Source organism: Channa argus, chromosome 22 (assembly GCF_033026475.1).
Source record: "Channa argus isolate prfri chromosome 22, Channa argus male v1.0, whole genome shotgun sequence".
In the NCBI taxonomy this organism is placed as follows: domain Eukaryota; kingdom Metazoa; phylum Chordata; class Actinopteri; order Anabantiformes; family Channidae; genus Channa; species Channa argus.
Window position 1 is genome coordinate 162,971 of NC_090218.1, and position 26,434 is coordinate 189,404.

At 39.2% G+C, this 26,434-nt stretch overlaps 1 protein-coding gene across 2 annotated transcripts; it reads right to left on the reverse strand.

The window, feature by feature from the left end:
* Window positions 1-55: 55 nt before the first annotated feature.
* Window positions 56-25,599, reverse strand: lrch2 (leucine-rich repeats and calponin homology (CH) domain containing 2). Of its 2 annotated transcripts, XM_067492139.1 has the most exons (21): window positions 25,268-25,598; window positions 16,295-16,439; window positions 15,938-16,064; window positions 15,737-15,842; window positions 14,679-14,815; window positions 13,310-13,440; window positions 13,123-13,210; window positions 12,205-12,301; window positions 11,977-12,074; window positions 11,756-11,823; window positions 10,858-10,962; window positions 10,406-10,474; window positions 9,987-10,049; window positions 9,161-9,209; window positions 8,937-9,077; window positions 7,954-8,004; window positions 7,772-7,835; window positions 6,409-6,521; window positions 4,277-4,414; window positions 4,027-4,104; window positions 56-2,535 (listed from the first exon to the last, which is right to left on the reverse strand). In XM_067492139.1, the coding sequence occupies exons 1-21, from the start codon at window positions 25,566-25,568 to the stop codon at window positions 2,416-2,418; spliced, it is 2,289 nt and encodes a 762-aa protein (XP_067348240.1). In that variant the 5' UTR covers window positions 25,569-25,598; the 3' UTR covers window positions 56-2,415. The 2 variants fall into 2 exon arrangements, with proteins under 2 accessions (XP_067348240.1, XP_067348241.1); XM_067492140.1 differs by lacking the exon at window positions 10,406-10,474 and having other exon boundaries at window positions 25,268-25,599.
* Between the last annotated feature and the right edge of the window lie 835 nt (window positions 25,600-26,434).

Sequence of the window (26,434 nt, forward strand, 5' to 3'; positions counted from 1 at the left end):
GTTAATGACGCCAGATGACTCAATGAATCAATAAATTAAACCTTAAGTATAAGTACTCAGCAGGTCATGGACATGTTTAATACAGACAACAAAGTTCTAACGTAACTTTTCTCCAAATGGAGATGAGGCTCATCAGCAGACAGGCTGCTATGTTGAACAGAATCTAAAGTATTTCACAAGTAAAAAAGCTGTACATGGAAGTGAATCACTACATTTGAAATTTACTGAAGAAAAAAATACAGGCAAGTTTTATAAACCTATTTTAAAAAGTACAAGACTGTGGGGAAAAAGGATTACCATCTTTTAAGGCACAGTATATCATGTTTCCTGTACAATGACAATACCTGTGGACTTCCACCGTGTTGAGGTGGCATTAAGTATTGTTGTTCAATGCCATGCCTTTTAATTAATTAATAGTCAAACTTTAGGTGGTAAATACTTCTTTATAATTCACCCAGAAACATGGTTTGTTTCAGTTTATTTTGTTTTTCCACAGGTTGGAGAACTCCCTTAAAGAGGTGTGGTGCACCACAGCTGCCCGAGGGAGTTCTACCTCATCCAACAAAGGAAAGACTACTATCCAAACCAACTCACAAGAAAAGTGGTATTGCCCTGCAGAAATTATAATCTGATTCTAAGGAACTACACACAGATTTAAAACATAAAAGGTTATATTGTCACATGATGTTTCGATTTAGACCATATCTAAACTGAAACATGGACCTTTGCATAATATTTCCCACAGAATCATGTATTATCCAGGTTCACTTTACAGTATGCTGTGATCACGGTTGACAGTATTACTAACAATTGGTGTAAAATATTTTGTTTAGACTTTCACACCGAGTCATTTTTACGTTAAATCATAATAAACAAATTCTAAAACCTTTTCTAAAGCATTTTAAAGATAAACACTTTCAGCTGCTTTGAGTTATTTTCTCATTTTTGGCTACAGACTCATTACGTGGACTCCGAACATACAGAAAACACATGGGATCTACAGTAAACGTTCAGCTGTTCTGCAGCTGAACATAACTTATAACAATAAGCAACAATGTACACTGTGAACTAAGAGAATAAATAAAGAAATACAGCAAATAATTTTGTTTCCCTGACTAAATAAATCAAATCAGAAATACATACCGCAATATGGCCTTAGTGGTAAGAACGTGTTATGTGAAAGTTCTGCTGGGGTGATTCCTTCTAAGCAGCATTGGGATCACTTTCTAACGTTGACGCCCTTGACTCAGATCCCTCCACTCACAAACATAGACTGTAAACGTGTTTCATGATTACGCGAAGAAATAAACTGCTTTGTGTCGAATTGATGATCTGACCAACAATGGCAACTGATAATTGGCAATGACCAATAAAAGACTACAAAAGCTTCAGAAAGCTAGAATGTTTTTAAAAAACACAAACCAGACATGTGCAATTACAAAATGCTTCAAACGGGACCATCATGCTTTGGGCTGTAGCCAAGCACATGTTCTCCCAGTGGTGAACTGTCCCTTTTCCTTGAGCATGGAGAGTTGTTTTCATAAAGAACATGGGACATGCACATTATTTGTACATAGTCTAAAGATGTTAAAACCACAACAGAGTTCGAGGGAAAACAGGCAGCAAGTCTACTGTTGCATTACTTCCCGAAAGCTATAAAATCCACTTCTAGTTTCTTTTCAGAGGCAAGCTCTGCATTCTTGTTCAAAAGGTGAGAAAATGTGAGTGCTCAAATGCAAGTCAGGCTGCTGTAAAGAAAATACAGTAAGGACCTGGGCCGAACAGTGTTAACATAATGACAAACACATATATAAAGACATTTAAAAAATAAGTATCATGGAAAAAATCAATTCCATCAAAAAGAATAGAGACTTGAGAGTCTAAGAACCTCTTGATGTCAGTTAATGTTTAGTGGTTGCACAGCCAGAATGAAGCTTAGGTCTCTTAGTGAAAGGGTGAGTCCGTCATCTCCTCACTGCCAATGTGTCCAGCATGGAAATGTTCTCAGTTCTGGCACTTGCAGGGTCAATAATCACAGAGAATGTTGAGAGGGATACACAGGTCTTCCTGTAGACTCAAGGTCTTTCCTTAGCAAGTCCAAACTGTGCATCTCAGGGAACACACAGTGAGTCCACACACATACGGGATGACCCCCAGAAATAACCAGGAACAGCATTTAGGTAAAAATGTGATGGACAGGAAGTGAGTGGCTGCTGACATCATATAAGGAGACTGAGATGCTGTATTTCACACTCCTGTCTCCTGTTTCAGTCAGGCAGGAGCAGACTCCTGGAGAAGTGCCCACCACTGGGTCCTCGCCCCACGGGGCTCTCTGGTCCCTGGTGATAGAATGTTTGGGCTGGGGAGAGGGATTGGTTGGATGATTGCAATTTGGATGCAACATTCAAGCTCATGTCAAACAGCTGACAGATGTGTGGGCTTTGATGTGGACAAGTCGAGCAGAGCCTGGACAGTCACACCCACCTTCACCAGACCGCGCTCTTCTAGGATGTGATGCGGCAGACACAGCTGGTCCTGAGTCAGGGGAGAAATTACTTTTTTCAGTCTGCGCTGCTGATTTTCAGCAAAATCAGCAGCGCAGATTGGTTTAGTTTTAGCTGCTGAGATTAAGAGATATTATTTTCTTATATTTATATGATCTTTATCTATGATCAACTCTCCACCTTCTCAGGTTTAATTAAAATCCGGCATGATTTATAGTTGTTTGTTCTTTGTTCCAAACACTGATCCTTGTTACACTGATTTAAATATCACAATTTTATAAAAAATAATATTATTTTTAAAAGGCTACTTCACTCAAATAACACACAATTTTTTACTATGAGAATAATGTCTTATTTATCATAATAATATACAGGAAACTGGCACATCAAGTTATCCAGGTGCCAATTCACAAATCTGTTGATTAGCTCCTTTGCGGTGCCTAGAAAAAGAATTCACCTTTGTTGTTTTACAACATTGAATCGTGGTTAATTTAATTTAGGTCTTTTAGACAAACATTGACATTGCAGCCAGTTGGTTTCAAAAGTCACAGAACTGGTTAAATAGAGGTCACTTGAGTTCAATGAATGTTTTTAAAGGAAAATAGCATAAACACACTTCGATCTGGAAAGTTCAGTTATCTTACCAGTAAATCGGTATCCTGGCCAAAACCTACACCATAAAGACAAAAGAACATTTGTGCTCTTTTGTTTATCAAGTTCTGTTACTTTTGAAAGCAACTGTCTGTGGCAGTGAACCCCTTACAGTTACTTTAAAAGGGGTAAATACTTAATTACTTATTCACATTTTATAATGTTAATGAATTTAAATTAGCTTGTAGAGCTCTGTTTACAAGTCTTTTTTCGTACATTTCTGTCAGTTTTTTCAACAGTGATTCAATCTAGCAATAAAATAAAAGGTTAAAACTTCCAGTGGGTGGTGAAAATTTTTAAAAAGGTACTGTAACGTCTTTATAGGTATCATTTAGGATTCTGAGATTTCTACAACAGCTTCAAAGGGAAATGACAAATTTATGGATTGTAACAGAGGAAGGCTTGAAAAGAACACCAAAACTATCTGAATAAGCTGATACCACTCGAAGTAAGTAAGAAAATGTGTGTTTGTATCTGTGTAAATTCGGTAGATGGATAGTTTATTAAGTTTTTGTGGGGAATCATTTTAGTGCATTTTCTGTTTCCTTTTTCCAGTACTACAAGAAGGGCTCTTGTTTGGATTTCTCCCAGTATTTTCACAGCGCAATATGTAAATTACTATTGTTGCTGTACAAATTTCAACACTTATTATGCCACCTCATTAGCTTTTAGTAAGAATCATGTAAAAAGGTGCAAACCAGATTACTGAGTGTGCATGATATAACTTGCAAGGATTCAGTAAAGACAGTTTTACTGAAGTATTGCAATTTATGTTCCAGACCTTGGCACTTGGCCAAAAAGAAAGCATGTAAATTTAAATAAAGTATAGTCTAATGCACAAAGGAAAGTAATATATGGTTAAAATGCTTACCTGTGGGACTCCCAGCTTCTTACAGGCATCCAAGAAGTTTTCCACATTTCTACGACATTTAGCCATGCTTAGCTTTGGCTGGAAGCCAGAATATCAATCATGTTAGCAATTCAAGGACAGACCACAAAGTTAAGGCAGGCAAAATTACACATTATTAAACAAATTATACATAATTGCGCTTAACTACAATGTATTAGTGAATGGTGAATTTCTATCTTTGTATAAAAAGGTGCTTTTTGCACGTGCTTACCACTGCAGGTGATGGCACATGAATGCTGGCAACAGAACGAGGACAAATGTGATTGGCTAAATGACAAAGGACAACCCCATCCATTAGTGCTGCTCCAACATCATCGGGCAGCAATACTTTCAGTCTGGATTCAATGTTCTGAAAGCACATTAACAAAATCCAATCATTACTGTCTAATAAAAAACATATTTTAATTTTTACTGAATTCACAACTCTAATTTCTTTTATATTTCTATGTTTACCAAGGAGGTGCTGTGAGACACAGCTGAATTATTTTATCATATAAGTGCTCACTCTGGCAGAGAGTGTTTGTGGGTGTAAGAAGGCAATGAACTGAGGTGAGTGTCAAGACCTGCAATGCGTAAGCAAAAGTTGCTCATATTTGGGCACGTTTACATAATATTGGGACTACTCTAAATACTGTCAGACACTGTGTGTTTAAGTAATCATATAAACTGGTAAGGATAATCCTGTTTATACAACAAGAAATAATATTTTGACTTTCCAGAGAAAATCATGTTTGCTTTGCTTAGAAAACATGACAACTCAGCAAACTGCACTACACTGACGAGATTTTATTAGGAGATGCTTCTAATGTTTTGACCACCACATTTAAAATGCATGACAAGGGCCAAAACAATAGAACCACCCCTTAATATAATACACTCCAGTGACCCATACAGTAGACCATGCCCCAATTTCTAATGTTGTTTATAAAAAATGAGTATGCCAATGATAATAATAATAATAATGCCAATAAAGATAAGTCTAATCTGTTAGAGTCACGTTCGAAAATGTTGCCTGGGAATGCCTTCTGTTTCTTTTGTTGCTAGAACTTTTTGCTACACTGTGTCCTTGTCCTTTAACGCTTTCGCATGTGCGTTTATTATCCCCTGAGTGGCTTTTCTTTGTTCTTCGCGTCTACTTTAATGTAAAGTACCCCGAACCTATGAATAATGTTTGCCATCTTAAACTTTACGTCATGCCTTCATGCTATTTTTAAGTCCAGAGAACATAGTGTATGTCACCGATTTGATCATCTTATTATTATTCAGAATCAGGTGGGTCGGAGCCATCTTTTATTTTATTTTATTATTTTGCCTAACAAACAACTTTATTGTGTTTCACAAAGATACCATATTTAATGGTGGATGACAGGTTGCAGCTTCTGCCAATAACTTGATAAAATCAGACGAGACACTGACGCCTAAACAGGCTGCAGCTTTCTCTGCATAATTAACAAAGTGCCCAAAGGTATTGTTTGGTCTCTTCAGGAACTTGAGCTCATGTCTTGTTCTTCCTGATAATGAATGTACTGGATCTCTTACTGATACGCTCTTTGGTTATCTTTTTAAACCAAAGATGTAACAGTTGAGAACAAAACTTTATTTCCCTTACTTTGAAATGGCAAGAAGAGCAAAACAGTTGCCCAGGTGCCCTGTTGTTTGAATTTGATTCTTATGTAGCACTTAACCACGTTTCCCAGCTCCTTTTTTGGGTATTGTCCTTGGACTTCCACTTCTTTGGAGAGACTTGGTATGTCTATGTTTCTTCTATTTTTGGTTTATGGTCATAAGAGTTGGTATCGATATCAACTAAAGACTTATTAATTTATATCCCTCTTCTGCTTTATAAAGTTTTACCAATTTCAGGTCTTCCGAAAACTGATTTTCTGATCCCTACAAGCAGGTTGCAGGTTTTAAAATACTTTACAACAGCTTTTTAAATGTTTTATATAGAAAATTTTTGTTTGACCTCCAGGATATACATATTGTCCTCTGGCAAATAATAAATGACTGGCATACTATTCAACAACAAAACATTGCATATTCAAAGAGTTCTTACATTACTGATACCTAAATATCTTAATATAAGTCATTCTGTCATTTCTATCAACGTAGAGTCCAAAAAGGGAGCTATTATTTTCGTTCGTTATCTATCCATTATTCCTGACCATTTGCAGGTTAGATACATAGTACAGTATGAGTCAGCACACACAGTTCTCTAGATATTAGATATAGCTGTGACTTATTCACTTAAAAGATAAACACATAATAGAATCTGGCAGGCCTTGGTGTTGGAATGAATCAGTTCCTTGTGCAAAGGCATAAATAAACTGTAAGGTCCCTGACCTGGCGTAGGAGTCCTATCTGCTCCATTTCCTCTCTCAAGTGCTCCATCTTCCTTCTCATAGTAAAACTAGGGTCTGTTGAACTGTACTCCTGACGACTTCCTCTGGTGAAAGCTGAAAAAATAAATAAAATGCAGTTTTCTGAAATGTGAACACATAGTACAGGAAAAAAGAAAAAAGAAAATAGAAATCTGGATATCTGTTGTCAGAAAAATGCCTAAAACTGCTATGAAACAAAGTTACAGCTAGAAACAAGCAATCGCGGACGCCTCTAATGGTATATTTTGCCGCAAACACATAATAATACATAAAATAAGATTATATCCCTCCCCAGCTGTGCAGTGCCGGTCCAAGGAAGGGCATCCGGCGTAAAAACTGTGCCAAATCAACATGCGGAAAATGATCCGCTGTGGCAACCCTGAACTCACGAGATAAGCCGAAAGGACAAAGAAAAAAATAATAATAGGAAAGGCATCCGATGTAAACACTGTGTCAAATCAACCCCCTGAACTCAAGGGATAAGCTGTAAGGACTTCATTAAAGCAATAATCAACTTCCTTTTGTAAATATTTGCCCCACTTCCATCAGTACATCTATAAATCAATAATGACATAATATACACGCTAACATGATTGCTACTGCCCAAAAATAAAGTTATCAATCCTGTTGTGCTTGGTCCTTGACAGCGAATGCACTGATATAGAACAGATCAACAGTTCTTCGGAAACCTTTCCCACTTCCAAAGAAAGGACGGTGGGACTCCACCTATTATAATTTTGGCTTCTTGTGAAGAGGAAAGTGTTCTCAACAGATATAAACCTTTAGTTAAAACACAATTCTGCCTTAAGTTTTATTACAAGCTTTGTTTTTCATAAATATGATATTTCTTATCGGCCAACTTCGAATAAATAAATGGTCAGCACTGATACAACACATCATCATATGGACTTAAATGTCCTGAGCATCGAACGACGAACCCTGTGGGTGTGACAGCTGCTCTACCTCCTGCTTAGAAAGTTAAAAAACTGTTTTGGACTCAATGACATAGGAAATGCATGGGGAAGAAATAGCTTTTCCACAAATTGTTATTTTTAAACAGATTGAGCTATTTTACACTTTTTAATTTTCCCTTATATTTCTGGCATTATCAGGGTGTGAGAGTTTCCATCATTACTGACATTCATTTTACGATTATCTTTTACAGTTATACAGAATAGTTCATAGAAGTAGACATGCTTGATTGAATTTCCTCCCGCATAAATGCATATGTAATATAAAAGGTTTCCATCACGTGTTTAAGGAAGATAGGGCTGCGGTAGTCTATGTTCCGGGATCATTAGCCAGAAAGATAATCTGCATATTACCTGATCTTGGCTTTAGTCCAAACACTGTCAAAGTGGTGCTGAAATCAGCATTGAGCAAGCCCTCCTAGAGGCAACACATTGATTTAAATCAGAAAAGCACACCATCATAGTAGTGAAAGATGTTTGTGATAAGTAATTATGCAGTTGAAGTTTTGGCCATATACAGTGCTTCTCACACCCACCTCGCAGTCATCATTCCCACTGGAGTTCTTCCGAGAACTCTGACACTTGTACTGTCAAAAAAAGAATAAAAAAATTTTTTTTTTACAGTTTCACACTGACTGCTTCACTTCTTTTTTGTTCATGAAATTTGATTAGACACGAAAAACTTTTGTCTTCAGTAAATCTTTATCTTGTAGGTGCTATACCATACTGATGTAGCCAATGTGGGCGCAATTATAACAAGAAAGACCACCATGATCTTATTTTATTTTATCTTCACTCATCAGATACAGATTTATATGACCATGTGCAGCAGTAACATCATACATTTACATTTTGTTTAAGTCATGCATAAATGTGTGCAAAAATGTACACATATTAAAACATGTTTTATACCACCATCTATTGATGTACAGTTTGTTCTCTTATTCAGATGATGATGCACTTTCTTCCATTTCAAAATAAACTAACAATGCAGTAAAATGTGTAAAGAGTAGTGTGGTCTGCATACAGTCTAAATTTTATTGTCCAAGGTTTTAAGATATCTGCCTTGAGAACTTCAAAAGAGAATGCAATGTGATGGTGCTCAAAGATGGAGCAGTTTGTATTTCCATAAAAATCTATTGAATTATGACAAAGATGTAGAACCTCCGAAACCTGTGTCCATAATCCAGATGAGCTGTGACATTAATGCTGGACATGCTGCTCAAAAGTTCTAACCTAATTTTAACCTAATTAGTAGTGAGGTTTTCCACCAGGTGTTTTTAAGCATTATGCAACTTTTCCAGTCTTGTGTTGAGCCCATCTGAACTTTTTGAAACGTACGGCTGGCGTGAAATGGAAAATTAGCATATTGTTTTAAAAATACCAACATTTGATGTTGTACTATTTTCAATGTGTTTTCACTGCACATTTTACTCAATGTCCTAAACGTTTTGCTTAATTCTCATCCTAGGGTGAGAATTTATCCTCGGGCAACTAAAGACACGTAACATGCTCATACCTTCAAATAATCTTTTCTCAGATACTTATTCCTTCTGCGATCCTCATTCTGATTGAGGACAGGTGGTACCTCGGGCCACTTTGGCTCTGAATCTGACTGATCTATCTTCAGGCTCCCGTCAAAGGAGCACGAGGAGGAAGGCTGTAAAGAAAGGTAAATCATTCTCTGGCTTGTCTATGAAGGAAACCATCACATGAGGAATGGGAGACACAAACTTTTTGTACCTGTCTGCTTAGCACTGATGCTCCACTACTTCCTTCATCCAAAGAAGCACTGAAATTAAGACACAACAACTGTTATTTCTCTTTTTCTCAGGGAGAGATATTAAGTATATAGAGATTGCAGTGCAAACACTTGCACACTTGTAAATGCCCGCCGGACTCCCCCCCAATGGTACTGCATGAGGGAGTAGAATCTGTCTGCACTTCTCAGCACTGAAGAGAGCCTTCATTCTGGACAGGTTCAAAACTCCATTTGCACAAATGCAGCCCTAATCCTGCAGGGAAGCTCCCTCATGCTTAATTGTGGCCTCTGGTGAACAAACTGCTTTTTGAACCAAATATTTCAAAGTTTATGTGTCTATCACATTAGCTAGCATTTATTGCACCCCTGTGCTCGTGTTTTCATGCAAAGATGAGTTGGTTGCATTTGTTTCCATATTAGGATTTTGGCTGAAATGTCTTCAAAAACCACTTCTGACCAGAATCCCCTGGTAGACAGAGTCCCACTAGTTTCTGCCAAGACTTCATAGATATTGATGCTGGACATGGTTTTTGTCTGTAAGGGTGATTCTGTTACTTCCTGTAACAAGATACAAAAATCTCACTTCTATCACTTTAGAATAAGACGACCACTAATGAAAATTACTGTTCTAGTTATTCGCAACCCTATAAAATATTGTAATCTAATATTTGAGTCTCTCCCTTTTTCTTTGAGAGAGGAAAGCGCAAGACAATTACTAGGCTTCTGATTATAATAATATCAAAATTAAACGTTTGCTTCTGTTCAGCAGGACTGAACTTGTGCTGGTGTATGTAATACAGTACGCACCTGCGAGCGGTCTGAGGTGGGGGCCTCGGTTTGCTGCTGGAGCTTCCAGAGTGACTCAGGAATCTGCTCACAAAAACAAATGCAGCTAGAGTTACTGTAGAGTACTGTGTAAAAAAAAAACTCATGACTCATGACGGGTTGAGATTTAAACAAGGTGAAATTTTGCCATTTCAGCAGCAAAGAGCAAATCCTACAAAATGCTAAACAAAGTTTGCTGCAAAAGTGAGCTAATTACATTTCTGAAATGTTAACATTAGCAGACATACAACTAGAGCAGCCTGAGTTTTTTAATATTCAATCGTGGACAAAGGACAAAAACACTTAACCTCATACAGGAATGTATGGGAATGTACTTGTGTAGCTTCATGCAGTGTGACACACAAATTGTGTTAGAACACACAGAAAGTCTTCCCCTCTACCTATGTGCCCGGCCAGTTACTCTTCGTCGGTGAATAAGACTCTCTGCTCTGCAAATTAAGGACCGTCGTCTAGAAGCCATACATCAAATGTAGGGCAGCCGAGTCGGGGGACAAATAAGACAGGAAGGACAAGAGCAGACAGAGAGGAAGTGAAGTAAAGCTGATAAGATTTTGATTTGCGGAGATTTTGCACAGTAAACATTTGATGATGATGACGGAGCATTACTTTAGAGATAAGGAAAACAGTGTACAGTTCTAACAGTGAGAATGAGCAACACATACAGCAATACACATGTAACATAAGTATTAAAGCTAAAGGAACAGTAGACAGAGGTGGACTAAAGATGTGCACTGAATGAAGATATACTGTAAAATAAAAAACAATGTGCAGTGTTAGTAAGAATCTGATGGCTTTGGTTACATTACTAGAAGAAGGAGTGAGACCCAAAAACCTGTTCTGCTGCTCCTGCTGCAAAAGCTGAACAGCAATCTTCCTCAGATCTAGCACTTCCTTCAGCTCATCATCCTCTTCCTCAACTGGCTGCTCCTTATCAGAACTGAAACAGGTTGAGGATCACAGGTAGCGCTTATAAAAACCATACACAACTTCACCATTTTCCGTGCTTTGAATTTGGAAAAATTGAATCTGACCCGTGACAATAAATGGAGAAAGCCACGAAAACAGCTGTGAAAACACTCAATTCTTCTGATCTATGCAATATGAATGTATTCAATCTAAACAGATCTCTTTGACTACATGATATTTGAGTGTTGTTGAGGTCACATACAGAAAATCAAGGCTGCATGTGATTGTTAGGATAAACTTCCCAAAATTTCTATGACTATGGCCAATCAGATGTTTCAATTACCAGAATTCTCCCAACGACTGGAGATTTAGTATTTTTGCAGCTGGTTCTGCTTACATTAGAGGTTTGTTGTTTGAGTGTATGATCAAACAGCCATCTACTATGACTGCTTGTAGACAACCTTTGTCTAAATATGGAGAGATCTTGAAATAAATATACATGGTTCACAAAACATTATACTGACACTGTGCAATTGCAGCTGCACATCTCTGTGGATGTCATTTACATCTATTCTGATAACATCCACTGAGTAATGCATCTCTTTCACTGCCCTGGTGACTAACTTACTGTAAATCTCTTATCAATTAATTCTTCCCCAGAACCCTTTCAACGTGTCTGTGCACAAAATGATTTGTTCGCATTTTGTACAGTAATTAATAAAAGTGCTTGCCCTAACAAAATATTTAGAGATGTGTAAGCACCGATTCAAATTACAAGCTAAGACAAGTTGTATTTCGTTAGCTGCATTGAACAGTGAACTCACCCCGACTCCTCTTTCCAGCTGTCTTTATCTTTGCTTTGGTGAGACATATTAAGAACTTTTTCCAATTCCTGAAACACACAGAGTCACAACATATCAGTAAAGAAATTTTGTCTGCCAGAGGCCTAAAATACGTACATACCGTTTCCCAAATGATTGGCAAATATGCAGTAGATGGATAAATACAGATATAAATATAGGTAGATAGATTGATAACTTCATACCTTTATACAAGACACATGACTATTCTGCTGCCCATCACACTCTGACAGAGCAGGATCCTCATCGGGATTGGGCTCTATAAAGTCATAGAGATCCTGATCTGATAGAGGGAGGAAGCATCCGCGTTGATCACTTAAACTGTCACATTTTAGGCACTTCATTCAACTACTCCGTGTCTCTGTTATTATCCCTGTTATTATAGGGAATATGTGATACTTATTTTCTGTAACCTTTGCAAGAGTCCATTTTGGAGAGGATAGAGAGAGCATCCGCACGTGCTGTCTCTGAAACCTGAGAGTGCAGGCTGACTGTATCATCATCTGAAGGCTGTGGGAGAAAAACAAAAAGAAAACTCCACTGAACTCTAGGTTGTGTTGAAATCCGCCTCAATGCTAGTCTGTGTGTCTGTACTGTTTTCAAAATGTAAATAGGAATGTGTGCACACAGTTGTCTTTACAAATTAGACCTGTCCAAATGAGTGATCTGAGCAAATCTGGAATTTCTGTCTATGCTGGCAGGAGTAGCAACCATTTATCTTCTTATATTTACCACCATGCCCGTCATTTCCTTTAAACACAATAAACTGTCATCAGTTGACGTATGAGAGCCACCCACAGAGATCTAGCTAGGCACATTACTGAACTTGACGCTATCATCTTCAAAATAAATCTCCCCTGTTGTTCTGCTGTTGTAAAAATAATGATAGATGTTTTTTTTCTTGGGGAATTCCTGGCAAAGCAGCAACAGGGACAAATGTGCACTCCCACATATACATTGTGAAATTCTTCTCATGTTACTTATTCCTGTCTGAGCTGAGTGACCCTCCTTTTTATGAGAATGTGTACTTCCTGGTTGACACACCTATCTCTGTGTTTTTCAAACTTTTCACTCAAAGCATTGCTAACAGCAGTGCTGACTTTCATCCTGTTACAGACAGTCTTATCCTTTATCACAAGCATCTGCTTCTAAGTCCCATAGCCTGAATCAAACCATGTTTCACTTGGCAAGCTCATTACGGTTTTCCAAGAACAAAAACAGCTGTCTAGCTAGGCAAAACTACGAAAATGCAACTACATTACCACACAAAGCAATACGCTCATTGTGGAGTGGCAGTGTTATCCGTTAATGTTGTGTGTTTGAACTCTCACCTCTGTTGTAGAAAGCCTCTTGTCACCATTGTCACTGCCAATTCCAGAGTCAGGCCCATGATTCTTACTGGGATAAAAATCTTCCATGCTGAAAATATAAAAACATCCCAGTGCAATTTCATAAGTGTGAATGATCAAATCAAATTTGCATGTACAAAAAATATGAAAATATTCCATCTGTCAGCACCTATCTGTAAGTGGCTGTGGAAGGCAGCGTTTGCCGAGCGAAGGAAGGTCCAAAGTGTCTGGTTTCTTGTCCATCCTGCATGCCTGAATGTTTAGGTACTTGAATATGTGCACTTTGCCTTTGAGACAAATCTGAAATATACAAATATCCAGAATATGTTTATGCAACCACTAGATGGTGCAACTGTACCAGGTTCATGAAAATTATTAGGTGCACCTGTTCAACTGCTTGTTAACACAGATATCTAATCAGCCAATCACATAGCAGAAACTCAATGCATTGAGCCATTGTAAACATGGTCAAGAGGATCTGCTGAAGTTCAAACAGAGCATCAGAGTGAGGAAGATAGGTGATGCAAGTGACTTTGAATGTGGCCTGGTTGTTGGTGCCTGATGAGCTAGAGTGTTTCAGAAACTACTGATCTACTAGGATTTTCGAACAATCATTTCTAGGGTTAACAGAGAATGGTCTGAAAATGAGAAAATATCAAATGAGCCTCAGTTCTCTTAGTAAAAAAGACTTGTTGATGCCAGAGGTCAAAGGAGAACGCTAAGACTGGTTCGAGCTGACAAAAAGGCAACAGTAACGCAAATAACCATTCCTTCATAGAAAAGAGCATCTTTGAAGCACAACACATCAAACCTGGAAGCAGATGGGCTACAGCAGCAGAAGAAAGGCCACTCCTGTGAGCTACAAGCAGAAAACCGAGGCAAAATTTTGCAAGACATTGGCTAAATTGAATAATAGAAGATTGGTAGGATCGATTGATGGTTAGCGTCAAAATTTGGCATTAAAAACATGAAAGCATGAATCCATTTTGCCTTGTATTACTGATTTAGGCTGGTGGTGGCAGTGTAATGGTGTTGGGGATATTTTGTTGGCCCACTTAGGGCCACTTAGTACCAACTGAGCATTATTTAATGGCCACAGGCTACCTGAGTATTGTTCCTGCCCATGTCCATCACTTTATGATGACAGTGTACCCATCTTCTAATGGCTACTTCCAGCAGAAGTAACGTGTCACGTTACAAAGCTATACTCAAAGCTATAAACAGCTGTACTCAAATGACCTCCACAGTGACCAGATCTCAATCCAATAGAGCAGCTTTGGGATGTGGTGGAATGTGAGATTCACATTATGGATGTGGAGCTGACAAATCTGAAGCAACTGTGTGATGCCATCATGTCAAAATGGACCAAAACCTAGGAGGAATATTACTAGCATCTTGAATCTATGCCACAAAGGATCGAGGCAGTTTTGATAGCAACCTGTTACCAGCAAGCTGCACCTACTAAGGTGGCTGGTGAGCGTATATACTTCACATAAACACAATATGTACAGACACAACCAAGAAATATTTGCACATACCTGTGCGGGTGGAGACTGCATAGGATTGTTGTCTAGGATGATGTGCTGCAGCTGCATAAGTTTTCTGTAGGCTGGAGGAATCTCTGTGATCTTATTGCAGGAGAAGTCAAGTCGTATGAGAGGCAGGTCAGCCAACTCTGTAAGTACAGGCCAGATTGAGTGTTGATTCCAACATTCAATTAGCAACGCAATGGCTGGGCTTGTCATTTCGGTGCTAATCTAATGTAAACAGCACCACAACATTTTAAAAGACTACTGCAGTGTTGTCTTTTCATTAGATTCTCATTGAGTGTGAATCACCCACACTTACCAAACCCTTTGCAGTACAGATTTTTCAATTTCTTCATTTGAATGTGTCTAAACTCTCAAACTTAAGGGTGATATCACCTATCAACATTTTTTTTATTTTACACACTCAAATTCAAATGCATGCAGAGGGAATCCAACTGCCTTTAGTCTGTGTCTGCTCCAAAAAGTTTACTCTTGGTAAGCTCAAACAAAGTAAACACACTTGAACAGTAAAGGTATTTACTGACACCTTTCACCTATCCATGGTTTGTTCTGTTACAGTAAATGGTAAATGGTCTGCACTTATATAGCGCTTTTCTACCTATTGGCACTCAAAGCGCTTTACACTGCTTCTTATTCACCCATTCACACTCACAATCACACACACATTCATACACCGATGGGGGAGCTGCTCTGCAGCTGGCCAACACTCACCAGGAGCAACTAAGTTGGGGTTCAGTGTCTTGCTCAAGGACACTTCGACATGTGACCGGAGGAGCCGGGGATTGAACCAACAACTGTGAGATTGGTGGACAACCGCTCTACCTTCCTGCGCCACAGTCGCCCCCTAAGGAATGGTTGTTTATGTTCAATGAGGAGATTTAGGCTGTGCCAGCATCACTGCCAAAAAACCAAGCAAACTTGTAGAGATGTTATTTCTGGCTATTGGGTTATTTGTGCTTGCCAAACATTTCAAGCAAAATAAATATGGGGCACATCTGAAGAACGCTAAGAAAAACAACAGAGAGTGTCAAGAGTAATAGACTTACCCTCAGGCAGCATGTGAAGACAGTTCTTCCTGACATTGAGTTCTCGTAAGGCATGTAGCCTCCCCACCTGAGCGGGCAACACCTGGATTTCATTACAGCTCACATCCTGCAAGGGGAGACAAAGTGTAAGATATTGGATCACTTGGCTTTACAAAATTCAGAATATGAGTTCATAGGCAGTGACAAATGCAGAGTGCTCACCAGTTCCATCAACTCTTTTGCCTTGCCGATCTCTTCAGGGACGGACACAAGCTTGTTGTTGCTCACAAGCAGAACTTTGAGGGGGAGGTTGAACAGGTATTTTGGCAAAACTGACAGGAGATTTCGACTGTTAAAAAGATAAAGCAGTGACCTACTTTAAAAACAGAACAGAGAAGCATGTAACAGTGAGGATCTGGTCATTGGGAATTAATTTTCAAAAAGAGGAAATGTCTCTCTTTCACGTAAGAAGTTTTGACTTGTTAGTTTACTGAAAGGGGAACAAGCAGTCCTGAGATATATAAAACCAAACACAAATAAACATTGCAAACTGAATATGCATTGTAAGGAATGATTCACCTGATGTCAAGAAAAGTGAGCATCTGCAGATTGATGATGGCTTCTGGGATGCACTTAATGCAGTTGTGGTAGAGGTTTAGTGACTCGAGGGGAGCAAACAGACACACTTCTGGGGGAATTTCTGTGAGGCGATTCTTGGACAAATCTGCAAGGTCGGAGAAACAGAAGCTGATTAAATATGTACACTTTAAACATACAGTGGACATAGACCATTCATTATGTATGCCTTAAACATTACAGACCACAGCCCTAAAGCACTGATCAATACCTTTCCATCACAAATTGGTGGGTAACATGCCTCGTCATTGAACGCTGGTCTAAGATTACAATGGAGTTGGGGACCTCGAAGGATTAGGAGCTTGTCTAATGTCTCACTTTTTTCAAAATTGATCTTCCTGGAAAGAGCCCCACAATGTTCAAACTCAAACACTGGCCACTTTATTAGGTACAGCTGTACAATCTAATGCAATCGAATACAACAGTTCTGCCATGAAGTCTACTTTTACAATGTTATAATTTCACAGTTTTTAAGTTGAAACGGTCAGAAAGGTGTTAATTCTACTGTCTTTTTATGATTGAGATCATAGTGGGTGGTGGAGTTGTACTGATTGCATTACAGGAAGAGGTTGTTCTAAAGTTTTGCTCACCATATTTAAAATGAATGAGGACTAAGAAATTATAACATTGTAAAAGTAGCATTCATGGCAGAGCTGCTGTATTGGATTGCACTAGATTGTACAGGTGTACCTATTAAAGTGGCCAGCAAGTGTATGTAATTGTTGAAAAGTCTCAATCCTTTGGACCAGCAGTACCGCTAAACCTTTAGCAAACAGTTTTAAAATTTAATGGGTTATATAGTAGGAAACATAAACAGCTATTTAACATTATTTTTTGTACCATTTAAAAATATATATTCAAATGGAAGAAACGCAATATTTCGGTACTTAATATTCAAAGATGTTCTAATCTTAAATATTTTTAATATGTTTCATGTTTGAGAGGGAGAAAGCCAGAGAGGCAAAAAAAGGCCCTATATTGATTCTGGATCAGTACGGGACAAGCTTTAATTAAAAGTGCGTAACACAGTCTGTGCAGACCTGTCTGTAACCTCTGCTCTGGTTTACCACCTGAGCCAATTTGCTGCAAAGTCACAGTTCTGCATTATTCAGCTACGAGAGGGTGCTTCTGTTCTCAATATGAATGTTATCCTAATGAATATGAACACAGCCTCACTTAAAGGCTCTTTAAGGCTGCAGTGTTATTACTTCCAGCAGGATTTAAGAGTCAGATTGAGCCAGACGGAAAACTGACATACAGATTCTCCCGCAAATCTTACATGGGTGGTGAAACCACGAATGCATTATGTTTATTAAGTGACACAAGAGAAACAACATCAAGTCAGTAAAATCGAACATCTGGACATTTTGGTATAAACAAATGAAAATCCAAAGGGCTTATAAATAGGAAAGGGTTTATCTTTTGGATGGACTCAGTAAATGTCTTTGCATTCTGCTCACTATGTCATTCATCATTCATCCAACAGACTCAGGCTGATAATGGATGTCTACATTTCGTATGTGTTGAGGCACAGTATCCCTTAAGGTAGCTGAATCACTTTCACAGCTAAAGGCCATGCAAATACTACTCTTCTCTTTCTGTGTGTGTGTGTGTGTGTGTGTGTGTGTGTCTCTTTCTTCTAGTAAGTAAGTAACCTGACCCAAACAGCTCTTGTTTAAACAGAAAACAGGAAGATACACGCTGACCTTTAAGATAACACACAAAGACTAGTATTTATTTTATACCAGTCACTTTAGGATTCAACAACTGCAAGTTGGTTTGTCTGTAGCCATGTTTTAATTTAAAACCACTTTTTTGAGGACATTTTGGCCAGTCCTCACAACTTGGAAGGGCTATTTAGGGATTAAGACCTGATTTAAGAGTGAAGGTTTATAATACTGTATATTATATTACAGTTTCCTATAATATTTAACAGCAGACTCATTAGTGTAATAAGGTATGTACTCTAATTATGTGTTGTCTAGACATGCATATCTAAAACAAAACACAAGGGAACACACACCAGTCAGGAATGTGGATCTTTTTCAGGCTACAGTCATAATGATGTGATTGCTAAACGTTTAGGGAGTAACAGAAACCAGGAGGCTTCTCAAATGTGAATTCCCTATGTTTAATATTTTAACTATAATGTATGTCTTTATGGTAGTCTATGAAGAGCACTTTCTATTCTTAAAAGATCATGCATAACAGAGGTAAAAACAGGATGGGTCTAGGAATATACACTTCTCACAAAAGGTTAGGGATATTCGACTTTCAGATGAAATTTCAGAATGCACTTGGACAAAATGGACTATAACCATTACAGGTGAACTTAAATTGACCTTGTATAAACTTATGAATGCACATGTCCAACTGTTAAGTGTTTTAGTTCTTAATGCATAACATGCTATTCTCTAATAAGGTGATTTACTGCAAAAATAGCAGTGTGTCATCGACCACTAAATGTTCTGGTTCAATGACCTTTTGTATTTAAACAGTCCTCTTCCTCATGCTGTTCACACTACGACATCAGGAGACCAAGATGTCACCTAAACATTGATCAACAGTATCTGGCCATTCCAAGGCTTCGAATGGGATGTTCTCAGAGAGCAGTTGCCACTGAGCTTGGAGTGTCACAGAATGTGATCAGCAGCTTAAAACAGTGATGCAGAGAAACTAGAAGAGTCACAGACAGGCATAGAAGTGAACCATGCTGATGACCGCTTTGTTGTGAACAGTGCCCTGCAGAACGATAATGAATGCAACTAAACTCCAGGTGCATTTAAGGAAGGGGAGACGCATCCTACGTGACTGTCACGTCAGTCACGTCAGTTGAGGTGTTGGCGTTAAAGTCTGGGCAGGTGTGTCTAGTCAATGCAGGAAAGCCCTACTCCTTCTGAATGGTACTGTGACAAGCAGACACTACCTGAATAACATCATTAATCTAGTCATTGTGCCTCTGCATGAGCAACACAGGCCTGATTTCATCTTCATGGACGACAATGCCAGCTCATGGAAGACACATCATCTGTGAATGGCTCCTGGAGGCTGGGGTACCTCAAATGGAGTGGCCTGCACTTTCTCCAGACTTGAATCCCATAGAAAACCTATGGGATCAGCTGAGTCATCGTGTAGAAGGTTATAACCCTGCACACCCGAACCTCAAAGACCTGAGTGCAGCCCTTCAAGAAGAGTGCAATGCCATGTCTCAGCAGACAATAAGTCTACTTGTCAACATCACGAGACGTCGTTGTCAAAGTGTAATTCATCTCAAGGACAGATGATAAGTTACTGAGACACTGACATTTTTCGCTGTGGTATACCAACCGACTTTCACGATATAACATCACTGTATCACTGTTACATTTTGCATAAATTTCAGCCAAAATTTGAACATCCCTCACTTTTTGTGAGTAGTCTATGACTTGATTTGAAGCCCAACAGATCAGCAGCTATGAGTGCTCAGTGCAGTGATGTGTTTTTAACTGCCAAGCCTCTTGGAATTTTTGAATGAGTCAGCCTGCCGTGTATTAATTATTAAATCTAATAGTTCTACCAACAAGCTTGGGATAGAACACTGTAGGACTTTTGGACACAAAATTAAACACCTAAAATATCTGAAAATCTGCACAATAAGATTAACTGCATTGTTGTTCGGCTGAAACTCACTGAAGAGCTGCATCAATATTGCTGGACAAACAAACACTACTGCTAGTATGTCCCTTTATAGATGCAATTATAACCAACTGTATATGGGCTTTATTGTCAGCACTTGACTGCTCTACAATTAACAGGGTTTTTGTTTAGTGTGGATAGTCGAGCAGCATAAGGAATGTACAAAATTGAATCTTTAATAGCAGCACAATAAAGTTACATGATTGCATGTGGTATGCCTGAATGTACCTGTGCATTAAGACAGACAACAGTAGTCCCGACAGACCTAACTCTGCGACTGTGGTCTGAGCTCTGACAGCACCCAATAAGGAGAAGTGAGAAGCAGACTATGGACAGTCAGCAGCATGAAGGGAAAATAAGTCGAGACGTTAAAAGGAAAGAGAAATTAGCATGTGGAAAAAGACCAAAGTTGAGGTCAAGGAGCATACTTGTTTTCCATAAAGAGAAAATTCTGTCTCTCCCTGAGGCTCAGTCGCTGTAGGCTTGATGCTGTAACCCAGCTGTTAATAGACAGCTCCCCCACCTCCCTCCCTCCCGCCCTACAACTGGAGATTCTTCAGTAGCAGTGGAATCATGAGGCTGACAGGGGTGGGTGGATGTATTCTTTGTGAGTCTATCTCCCTCCTCCAACCAGGGCAATGCACCATCTGCAGCCCACAGTGGGGCTTTTATTCACCTGCTGGTTGGCTAGAGCTCCCGCAGGACAGGGTCTGCCGGGCAGATGGGCCCCTGAACAAGCCCCTGCTATGCTGCACTGCACTCTCATGCCAAATCAGCAATCTATTCATTTGATAGTGCAGATGATGTCAGGCTATGTCTTCATTACACAGCAAACTCTGCACTGCTGAGTGCTGGAGCAAGACACTACTGTCTCTATTAGAACAAGAAAGATTTTGATTTCAGGCTGAAAAATTCTTTCAGTCTAAATAATCATACAACAGAAAGAAACAGACACCAAAATATTTAAATCCCAACTCTCCTTACTGTAATGCCTATTACAATATTATTACAATTAGGTTGAATTAGAAGTAAAACAAACACAACAGGACAAAAACTGAATTAAATGGGCTTAATTGACTTTGCTCCGCAGATGAGGCCCAAGTTCTGGATGGCAGCTTTTGGGTATAGTGTAGAGCTGTGCTGAGTGGTCAGAGCAGGTAGGTACAAAGTGTTTGATGGAGAGTCACCTATATGTGCTAAAATGAGGCTGCTGTTCTGAATGACTCATTGGGACCTCTGAGCCCTATTGGGTGTCAAAAAAAAAATCCCTGGTAGTTTTGGGAGGCAGTAAGTCCAGAGGTGTGTGAACTGTGGATGTGCTGTCAGGAACAAAGCTATTCCAGTAATTCAGTCTGGTCCATCTATTGAAGTTATACAGAATCTACAATTCCCCCACCAGATGTGTTCACTAAATATCTTCCAGATACTTAATTCATCCAGGCTCAGTGCAGCCAAACTGACAACACTCATTCATCCACATACTGTATGCACATACACAGATTATTCTAAGCACCTATGATATAAAATAATGTCCACAGAATCCTTGATTTTATTGTCATGCTTTTGTCCCCATAGGGGTAACAGCCAATCAATAGTGACATGATCATAAAATGAAGTTGTTCTTCAAAGTATATGGTACAGTATGTTTGATTCTCATCTACTTAATGTGATCCTTGTCAAATCTGCATTTCTGATGCAAACATTAAAACCTTTAAATGCAGAAGAACTCAAGCTTAATTATATCTAAAATAATAAATGTGGCATCAGAAGCATCATTCCAATGTTGGCACTTTTTACAGCAGGAAAATAATATAACAAGATTTGCACTAGCGGACAGCTATGCATATGTCTTGTCATGACATGCAACAAGGAAAACAAACGAAAGAAACACCAGGAATGTGAAAGTTTTCCAAGCTACACATATTAATCGCAAAAAAATAAAAAAAAAACTACCCCAAAGTATTTAAAAACAGCAATGTACTTAAATGATAATATCTGTATGTACTATATCTTGTCTATCGTGTAAAACTTTTTTCTGAGCATCATATTCTTTCCTGAGCTGCTATGACACAAGTAAAGACAGGCCAGGAGCAGGAATATTTGACCTGAATTTAAGAATAAAGAAGGAACACGTATGATTATTAAGTTTTTACCAGTCATCGGCTTTTTGAGTCAGGTTGCTTTGTGGCTTCACTTCAACGAGTCCTGACACAGTATTTACAAGGGTTGATTATTAAATCCAAGAATTCTTCCTGGATACTTGTGTCCTTTGGAGACTGGTCTTCACAAACAGTCTCAAACAACCAATCTTCTCAAGTATGTGACAACAAATAATTATTAAAACAATGTGAAATTGTGTCCATTGTACCACCTGTTTGAACCAGCTTTAGACAGCATAGTTTGGACACAATTCACAATAAAATCTTTCAGCTTTCAGTTCACACTTGGCTTTCAAATCAATAACACATGCACCTTCAGGTAATGTATTCTTTCTTTGTATCTTGTGTTTAGTTTAGCATTTAGAGCTGTTATTTGGCCGCTAAATATAACACCAAACTATTAATAGAAGCTGCAAGAACATACAAGAAGGCAATACATTTGCAGTATGATGGCAGGTTCTATTCAGTCTTCAATTTTGCATCTGAATCATAAAAAATGTGAGAATAAAGTAAAACCACAACCATATGCATGCTGTTACTGTAAATGAAGCATTATGTTGTCTGAAAATAATCCACACATGTAAACACACATAGCACCGCAGTGAAAGCCCCTCACAATGTCTAATGTACGTGTGTGCGCGTGCGTGCGTGCGTGCATTTGTCCCCTCTGGGATAAGAACCTGAGCATCTGCCTACTTTGATGGACTGCACCTTAGCCCCTCTCCAAAGTCAGAGTAGTGGCTAGATGGCCTTGTGCTTCCAACAAAGTGACTGGAGACAAACTGCAAGTAACACAGCGCAAACAGACACCCATGTTTGAGCAGGTCTCTCTTTCTCTGCTTCTACACAGATGCAGTCAGATGCAGATCCCTCAGTTAGAGCCTCCTCTGTATAAAGACCCTATTTCAAAAGAGTTTTCAGTTGAATGATTCATTTATTTTTAATCATCAACTTTCAAATGTCTAAGGCTGCAAAAATAGGTAATCGTTAACAGGCTAAACACAGTCTTTAAGCTGTAATGGAAACCATGTAAAATCAGGAAACGCAAAGTTTGGATAAACTGCATCTTTGTCTAAAATGACTCTTAGTGTCAAATAGTTTGAGAGGGCTAATATTTAAAGATTGACCTAAAAAAACAAGACAAGTTAAAGTAAAGTGATTAAGATGTAGCTAATGACTTTGCATTCAACTTCCAAACAACTAAACTGTAAATAAAAAACTATAAAACCACTAATTATTGTGGCAATTTCCGGAGAAATAGCTTGATTAAATCTGAATAAGGTGCCTGGTTTGATCAAGCCAGTGATGACACAGAAACGTAAAGGCTCTATGCAGCATTTTAAAACTGCATCTTTTCATAGCAGAGGTTGTATTTGATGTAAAGGGTGATGGCTCTAACTCATGCATGTTACCAATCTTACAAATCTGGCCAGTTGTTATTTCAATAGAGACTGAGCTTATTGATAATAAAAGTATATTATAACAAGTGTACATTCAGTCACGAGTCCAGAGGGATTGCACACTAACTTTTTGCCATGTCTGTCTCTCACTATGAAAGCCAGACCGGGCATAACATTCACTTGTAATAATATTCACAGATTAACTTCTTCAAGGATATAGGCTTTTCACAAGCACTTTAAAATCACATCATTATATCCAGTCATATGACTAGAGAAATTATTGGTTCTAATCTGGCTCCAGATCCATTGAGAGCCCTAAGGGGGTCAGGATCTTCATACATCTGGCTTACTAACACCGAAAAGCAACAGTCTGCAGATACATCAAAAATGTTTTCTTATACTAAACAAACCTGTTACTTGTCCACAAGTAGTCTTCAGAGACTATAGTCACATTATTGTCTATAATGAATATTTTATAATCCACAACAGATTTTTTTCATTACTGTACTTTAGTACTGCACTGATTGTACTCAATAGTAGAATTTTCTCTGGGTTAAAAGAAAGTCTGAATATGAAGAGGAAGCAATTTCTTAGAGCACTAAATCCCTTGGGGTAGAGTCTCTCCAACAAACCAGCAGCTTGCCATGAGCTGCAAATGACTAACACCATATGGTATGTGGACACCTCGGAGGAGGAGACTCATTCTGAGATTTAGCGTCTTTTAGATGCCATAATAATGACAGAGGATGATTAATATGAATTCTGTTTCACCATTATTTCTTTCATTTTGCTACAATATTCACATTTCTACACTGATACAAGCCCAAATATCATGTTGCATGTGGTTCCTTTGAACAAAATATTGTTAGCTTCATGGTTTATTCTGGAATGTATAAGTTGTGTAAGACCTCATCCTCACACATATCTCAGAATACTGCACTAATCCCGCTAACTCAGAATAAGAGGGATCGATAGGCAATGAGCCCTTGTAGGAACTCATTAGATAATATGACCAAAAACTTTAAAAAGGCTATTGGCCTACATATGAAACCAAAATCAGGCCAGTATCTTCTTTCTCTGACAGATCATGGGCATATGCACCCAGGCAGGCAAGGGGTGAGGCGGCAAGAAGCTACTCTGCATCTTTTGTCTGGTTATGCCGTTTTTTCTTAAAGCATGCGTACTCGCAGGCTTACGATTTGAGCAACGATTCACACCTGGCTTCTCAGTTCATTCATATTCTGCTCCTGCAGCCCCGTGCCAAATCAACTGCAGTTCGGTTTGCAAACCACTGCGCAGCACCTGACTTGGGTGCGCCTGGCGTCTCAGTCATGTGTCTCAAGGGGGGCTACTGAGAGCTACTGGCGTCGACCTAAACCGCGACACAACAGCAGCCGACGTTTCCCAGTGAACTGATGAGAGCCCGAGTGGTCAGTAATTAGCCTTCACCCAGGATGTAGGTTATATCCTATGCTCTTTTACAGACGGCGGTTCGGGGATCGTACATGCCAATAAATACTGTCCCCTAAGCGTTAACACGCCTCCGTGCAGAAAATCAATCATAAATTCATGCACAATGCAAGCGCGCTGCACGCGTAAGTCGGCGAGAGCATTTCTGCATTAAGCTCCCAGGGAGTGACTCCCGTCGGCTTCCTGCACTCGGTGCATGCACAGCAACCCACCTGCTTGTGTTGTATCGGTGAGATCGTAGCTCCCCCCCGGATACTCCCTCAGCTTCCTACCGCTCAGGTTCAGTATCCCCGAGCACACGGCATCCTCCAGAGCCCGGTCCAGACTGCGGGCCGTGTGGTGCTGCTGGTGCTGAAACTGGCTGATTCCCGGGCTCCAGCGAGGTCCGCTAGAGTAGTGATGGCTTTGTAGAGCCGTGACAGCTCCCACACCTCCCTGACTAGACGCCATTTTCGTAAAAAAGAAATTACTCTTACAATAATAACAGCGCACAGCGGCAGTTTCTCCGCCCATGCGCAAACCGGGCGCATTGCCGGGACGGACGCTAGGGGATGGGCTTCAGAGGTGGTGCTGCATGTGGTGGTAATAGTGATGGGGAGCAGGTCTTAGTGGCCATTTTAGGATTTTACCCTTCCTCCACCTGCTAATAAAATAATCAGAGCACTGGGGCTCAGCGCAGCACACAGGGGATAGGGGCCCATAATATAATACCCCATATGATGATGATGCCTGGAGGGGAGAGGGGATAATGACTGTCATAAAAAACAATAAAGGCTAGAGGGTGGTGTATGTACTATATTCAATTAGTTAAACAGTGCTAGGTGTCTTTTGGAGTAATATTTAATCTGAACAATAATAAGTGCAGGCCTAGTATGCATCAAACATATGACATTTTTTATAGTATGGCACCAACAGTCATATTGGCCTAGTTATGTTTCACCATCTACTGCTACTCCTGGTTAGGGGATAATTAGGGGATATCCCTACATAGACATGTGTTACTTACATCATAGCTTCGTTAAGCAGGATTCAGTGAGTAATACTGTCAGGTATTTCCACCTAAAATCACACCAGACTTAGCCAAAAATTGTCTATTTTCAGCCCATCTGTGCTCATCTAACCAGCCATGGTCTCCTGTTCATCTCTGGCTGGCCCGAATTCACCTAGTCACCACAAGAGCTGTTGGCCAAAGCATACTTCTAGTCAGCTCTGTAGTGTAACATATTACAGGTTTCTCTGTGGTTGACCCTAGTGCACCTCTGGTCAGCTTCATGATGATTTCAATACATCACCTGTGATTTGTTTTAGCATACAAGTCATGTTGACATAAACCAGCTGATTTGCCTTAAGTTTAGTTCATTGATTGGAACGATCTTATT

Excerpts from the sequence above, each read along its gene's own strand:
- lrch2 (XM_067492139.1), bottom strand. The coding sequence starts at position 25,568 with ATGGGCGGAGAAACTGCCGCTGTGCGCTGTTATTATTGTAAGAGTAAT. Across the intron at positions 10,963-11,755 it reads AGCTGGAAAGAGGAGTCGGG|TTCTGATAAGGAGCAGCCAG; the intron begins GTGAGTTCACTG and ends AACCTGTTTCAG. Across the intron at positions 4,415-6,408 it reads AGATAGGACTCCTACGCCAG|AACATTGAATCCAGACTGAA; the intron begins GTCAGGGACCTT and ends ATGTGCTTTCAG.